This window comes from Propithecus coquereli, unplaced genomic scaffold (assembly GCF_000956105.1).
Source record: "Propithecus coquereli isolate 6110/MARCELLA unplaced genomic scaffold, Pcoq_1.0 Scaffold194, whole genome shotgun sequence".
Lineage (NCBI taxonomy): Eukaryota > Metazoa > Chordata > Mammalia > Primates > Indriidae > Propithecus > Propithecus coquereli.
In genome coordinates this window covers 3,866,120-3,872,119 of record NW_012144300.1, presented here as the reverse complement: position 1 = coordinate 3,872,119, position 6,000 = coordinate 3,866,120, and the positions used below count along the sequence as shown (strand labels likewise).

The 6,000-nt window shown below is 43.1% G+C and overlaps 1 protein-coding gene across 2 annotated transcripts in view; it reads left to right on the top strand.

Annotated features, from left to right (window-relative positions):
- The window catches only part of JARID2 (jumonji, AT rich interactive domain 2), a 135,703-nt gene that overhangs the window by 95,836 nt on the left and 33,867 nt on the right, over positions 1-6,000 (top strand). Inside the window, exons 5-6 of one of the 2 annotated variants that reach the window (XM_012643266.1) lie at positions 3,608-3,664; positions 4,951-5,186. In XM_012643266.1, the coding sequence (XP_012498720.1) occupies positions 3,608-3,664; positions 4,951-5,186 (293 nt within the window). The remainder of the gene's footprint in view (positions 1-3,607; positions 3,665-4,950; positions 5,187-6,000) is intronic. The other variant, XM_012643267.1, reaches the window with a different exon arrangement.

Below are 6,000 nucleotides of genomic sequence, written 5' to 3'. Positions count from 1 at the left end.
TTACATTATATTACATTTTTGCAGATCTCCTCAATGTCTTGGCGTAGTAGAAGACAGCCAGATTCTCATGGCCGCTTCTGCCTTCAGTCTCTTGCAATATATAGTTCGGTCGACATATATGAGGAAAATTAGTCTCACACAAATACGTACTTGGAAAAGAGAAGAGCCTTTGTAGATGATTTCATTCTTTGATACTGCAGCCAAACTCTACAAGTGCTACTTTCTTAAAGGTCTCTTGCTGTGGGAACCTCAACTGTATCAGTGAACTTTTCTTTTTTTTTTCTTATTTTTTTTCTTTTCTTTTTTTTTTTTCTTTTTTCCTTTTCCTCTGTCTCTTGCATGGAATCAGCAAACTTTTCATACTCTGTTATTAATACGTTAATATCCATTGGTTTGTCTCTCACTTTGAATGGATAAAACCGTGCATAATTTTGTAGCATCCTGTACTGGTCATTTGAAAGTAATGATTTTTCTGAGTCATGTACCCCTTCTTGTTGTTAACACTTTTCATTGTCCGATACCAAGAATCGCATCTCCACTGATCTCATCAGCAAAGTCTTCAAGTATTGAGAAGCTATCAGACTTGGGATGGCAGATTCCAGTTTTCCAAAATTCTAGTTTTTGCCTGAAAGCATGAATTCTGTTAGCAGCAGCAAAAACTAGTGGACGCTTGCTTAAAAAGACAGGCTAACTTCATTCATTTCTGAAAAAAAAAATGGCTACTAAATAACTAAGTCTCTACAACTCTAGTGTGTCAGTCCTTTTTCAAATAAAAATGGCATTCTGTGAAAAAGGGAGCTGGCTTGCAACTTACACAATCACACAAGTGCTTTTTCTTAGACCATCATCATATTCAGTATATAGGAGAAGTGCTTTATGTGTAATCCCCATTTTGTCACACAAAGTATGTGTGCTCAGGGGGCCAAGATTTAATAATATTAACAATGTATACTGCTTTATGAAGGTCATTCTTAAATGAAATTGGCTTTTTTTTTTTTTAAGACTTCCTAAGGCCTGGTGATGAAGAATAAAGTGAATACTAGTATACTATAACTTTATGCCACTGCCTTTATTTTTACTAAGACACCAGTAATTTTGCCCACATTAAAAAAAAATTGGGATGTAATTCATATATCATAGAATTTACCCATTCAGTGTATTGTAGCTTATATCAGTACTTGGTTGAAATATACCATTGTGTGGGTATGCCTCTTTGTTTATCAAAATAAACAACAGTTGATGGATCTTTGGTTTTTTCCCAGTTTTTAACTATCAGTAATGATTGTGTTATGAGCATTTGTATACAAGTTTTTATGTGGACATGTGTTTTTAAAATTTCTCTTGTGTATGTTTCTGGGAATAGAATTGGTGAGTCACATGAGAATTCTTAATGTGTCACCTTTTGAGGAACTACCAGTTTTCCTGTTTTCCAAAGTGGCTGCACCATTTTACATTCCCGCCAGCAGCATGTGAGGGTTCCAGTTTCTCCACATCCTTGCCAGTACTCATCGTCATCCATCTTTTGGACCATCCTAGTGGACATGAAGTGGTATCTCATTGTGATTATGATTTGCATTTCCTTGATGGTTGACCCACCTTTGTTCTGTACCATCAGTGCAAATATCAACCCAGTGAAAAATGCAAATAATGTCTTATGTATTATTAGGAAAATATTAATACTTTGACCCTTAGCAGATCTCCTGAAAGGGTTTCCAGATCCCCGAAGGGCCTGTAAAGCTATTTTGAGAGCTCCTGATCTGACCACATCATTTATCATGCTGGTATTAATAGAAAATGTGGGGTGTGTTTTCAGCGTTGTATTTCTTTGTGCTTGGGCAGCTGATTAGCAACTCCTCTTTTCCCTATGAAAACAACACTCGGAAGCATTAGGAGTCACCTGGCTCTGCTGGGCTTTCTCCACACACTCCCACTTAGGAGCTGGCAGTTGAGTGGGGCGTGTGACAGGCAAGGTCAGCATGGCAGAGTTAATGACCCCGAGGGGTAGGAGATTGTGATGGGTCTTGCTTAGGGCCAGTGTTTGGCTGTATTTGAAGCCCTTCTCTATATTCTACCTGCAGGGAGGGAAGAGCAGGTCCAGCCAGAGTCAGATTATATAGTCACCTGAGATGGCCCTTTTATGACAGTAATATAACACCTCCCAAATATTGGCTTCCTGAACCCCAGACATTGTGCTAGACGTTCTACCTACAGACGCTTCTGTTGTCCCCAGTCATAGATGAGAAAACTGAGCAATAAGTAAACTTGCCCTGTTTTGAACAGCAGGGCTGGGAACTGAGTTGCAAATATCCTGTTATAAAGGAAGGAAACCCATAAAGTAATATTTTTTTTAACTGAATAAAAAAAAGTAATTATAGAACTGGTATTTCTTAATAACAGGCTGCACCGTGAGACATAGCTTAGTGGCAGCCAAAAGCAGAGAAAAGTATGGAATATTAGAGATTTAAGAAAACAAACTACTTCCTGTGCTGTGTTTTAATAAAGGAGTTGTGTTCACTGCCTTAGAAAATTGGTGAATGGTCAAGAATTGCCTGGATTCATGTTCTTTGGCTTGATTTTTAATCACATTGAAGTATGACTTCTTACGGATGTTGCTTTTAATTTGTCTTGAAAGCTAGCACAGATACTGCCAGCTTGGGTATGATTGATGGTTTCTGACAATGAGTAGTTACTTACACTTAGAATAAATGCCAGCCGTTTGAAGCTCTCCATTTTCTCTGTAACCGAGAGTAAGTATCCAGTAGGACCTTGTGCAAACAGGATCATGGTCCATATTTTCACGTGGCCTGGTCTTTTGTTTGGTATTCGAAATCTATTAATTACTAGTGCCAGAAGGAACTTTGAGTCAAGGCTCACATTCAGTCCGGATAGGTAAGATGTAAACCTCTATCTTATACAAAATAATAAGTAGATGAAAGAATTAAATCTAAGCAATTTAACCAGAAAACAATTAGAAGGACACTTAGGAGATGATTATTTGAAAATATGTGTGGGTGGAATGGAGAAATGTTGGTCAACGGGTGCAAAATGTGTTAGATGGGAAGAGTAAGTTCTGGAGATCTCTTCTACAGCCTGGTGGCTAAGGTTAAGCGTAACATTCTTGAAAATTGCTTAGAAAGTAGATCTTAAATATTCTTATCACACAAAAATAAGTACATGAGGGGACGATTGTGCCAATTAGCTTGATTTAATCATTTCACAATGTGTGTGTATTAAACCAGTCATGTCATACACCTTAAATATTTACAATTTTTATTTATCGGTTATACATTAGTAACACTGGGAGGAAAAAAGAAAATATGCAAGGACTTTCTCAGCATAAAGCAAACTACAAAAAAATTGTTAACAGATTTATCACCATAACAGATAAAAAAGCAAATGACAAAAGAGGAAAATATTTGCAACCTCTAAGTTATAAATATAATTTAAAGGGCTCTTACAAATCAACGTGAGAGTGAGTGTTGAAAGAACCAGGGTTGTAGATACAAATTGAGAAATGTGTGGAATATTCAAAAAGGAGAGAGAGGGATTTTTTGAACTGTGTCAAGGGCTGGGAAGAGAGACTAAGATTTGACTTACGCTGTTTCAGGCCAGCAGGAAGAGATTGCAGCTCAAAGGAGGATGGATTTTCCCTTTCAGCTGTCAGGTAGTGAATTCTACCTGGAATTCTGCAAGTTCTGGTTGGGGTGGCGGTGGCCCGGAGTTGCTCAGGTGCCAGATGGGCAAGTAAACACAGTAACCTTTCAAGGCTCCCTCTGACTGGAATTTCGAATGAGATCTAAAAGTGATCACCCATAGCTTCCCCTTGCTGATCTGCCTAAAGCAACCCAGGGACAGAGCGTCTTCCTCCTTCCCTGAAGAAATAAGCCTTGGCTGGGACTGTTTGAGGAGAGGGGAGGGGAGGCCTGAAGGTTCCCAGGAAACAGATGTGAAAGGCCACGTCATTCCACGGGGAAGGGGCTGGACTCGAGGAGCCTGTCTGGGTTTGCGAGTCCTAGCAGGAAAGCAGAAGAGAAAACCCACAACAGCAGCACCGCTGGGTTGAGTGTAAGATCTGAGCACCCCTGTCCTTCCAAAGTCCCTCCCTAGTGGGTAGGATCCACCATGCACACTGGAAATTCCCACTTGTAGCCACCCGGGGCTTGAGGGGGGTTCGGGGGGTTTGGGAGGCAGGCTGACCTCCTGTGCTGGTTGGTGACAGGTGGCCTGGCCTGGGCGAGACACTCACCTCTTCCACCTGTAAGTGTCCTGTACCTTAGAGTTGTTCCGAGGATCCAAAGGCTAAATGCACTTCAGGGCTTTAGCATAGTTCCCCTGGTATCTGTTAAGTGGTAAGCACTTCAAGATCAGCTGTTACTGCTGTTTTGAATTTAGGAAAAGGAAACGGGTCTGGCTCAAAGCTCTGCCACCCCTTTCTTCCTGCTTTGCTGTCACCAGTAGGTCAGATAAAACAGCTGCATCCCTGACCCATACAAGCTAGCAGCTCTCCAGCCTTAAAACACGTCACTTTTAAATCTGAGAATACGTGTTCTTACTGCGGATCCCCCGTCTGTCTGTACTCAAGGTGGTCATGTTCTAGGAACGAGACTATTAATATTCGTGTTACAGTCTCTTTTTCTTAAGGTATGATGTTGATATTTTGAGGGCTGCAGGGGTCTTTTTTTTTTGTAAGGATTTTTTAAGTATGGATTTTTCCATCGTTTCAGCCAAAGCAAATAATTTTTAGGACATGTTTGGGATTTTTAACTTGATTTTGTCCCTCGATGTTTAGGATTCTTCCTGTAGTCTGCCTTTGGGTGCTGGCTGTTTCTCTTAAAAACGTGTGACACGGGGTGGTTGGTTCTTTGTGACTTCAGGAAGTGTAGGTTACGGGCGAGTGATCATCTACTCAAGGTAGTGTGACTTTCTTCTTCCTTTCTTCTTCCTTTCTAGTTTTTAATGGTTCCAGCAGGTCAACACGGGAGAAAGAACCTGTTCAAAAACACAAAAGCAAAGAGGCCACTCCCGGGAAGGAGAAGCACAGCGATCACCGGGCTGACAGCCGCCGGGAGCAGGCTTCAGCGAACCAGCCCACGGCAGCCCCCGCCGCGGCTTCCTCGGCCAAGGGGCTCGCTGCCAACCACCACCACCCCCCTCTGCATCGGTCGGCTCAGGACTTACGGAAACAGGTAAAGCCCTGCCAGGGGTGCCTGCCGGAACCCACCTCCCCACTTCACGAAGCTCAGATGCATCTGTGGAGGGCTCAGGAAGCAGGAAATGATGCCCAGAGGAGAGCGGGGAGCGAGAGCGAGATTACCTTATATAGAGGCACACTTGTGTGCCCTCCCTCCCGCTCAGATCTGTCACACTCACTCCTGGATTCGCGTCCATCCGGCGTGCTGCTGCGTTTGCCACTCGCCTTCTCCAAGAAGGGGACCTAACTTGCTTCCTTCACTGCCCCTCTTCCAGCCCGCCCCTCTGAGCTCCAGATAATTCTAGGGTAGTGGGGAACAGTTGTGTTTCTCAGGTTAGGCCGAGAGCAGATGACGGAGACCATGGAATGGGCCTGCAGACGTGTAGTCTTGTCAGTGGACGATCCTGGTCTTATTTCTTTGTTCTTCTTCTTCTTTTTTTTTTTTTTTTTTGAGACAGAGTCTTGCTGTGTTGCCCGGTGGCATCAGCCTAGCTCACGGCAACCTCAAACTCCTGGGCTCAAGCAATCCTCCCGCCTCAGCCTCCGAGAGTGCTAGAATTACAGGCGTGAGGCACCACGCCTGGCCTCTTTATTCTTCTTGATGTGATGAGTTAACATCTCACCACCTGGACTTTTGAGCAGAAAACATGTATAGCATGCACACTGCTGAGCGGTCTGCATGGGACAGGGTGGCATTTATGCTACTGAAGGCATTCAAGTCCTGTGCGGTCGGCCCAGCAGAGTAGACTCCACTCTGACCGCCCGTGCCCCTCCCCTGTTATAGGGTCACCGTTAGATCACACACAGCC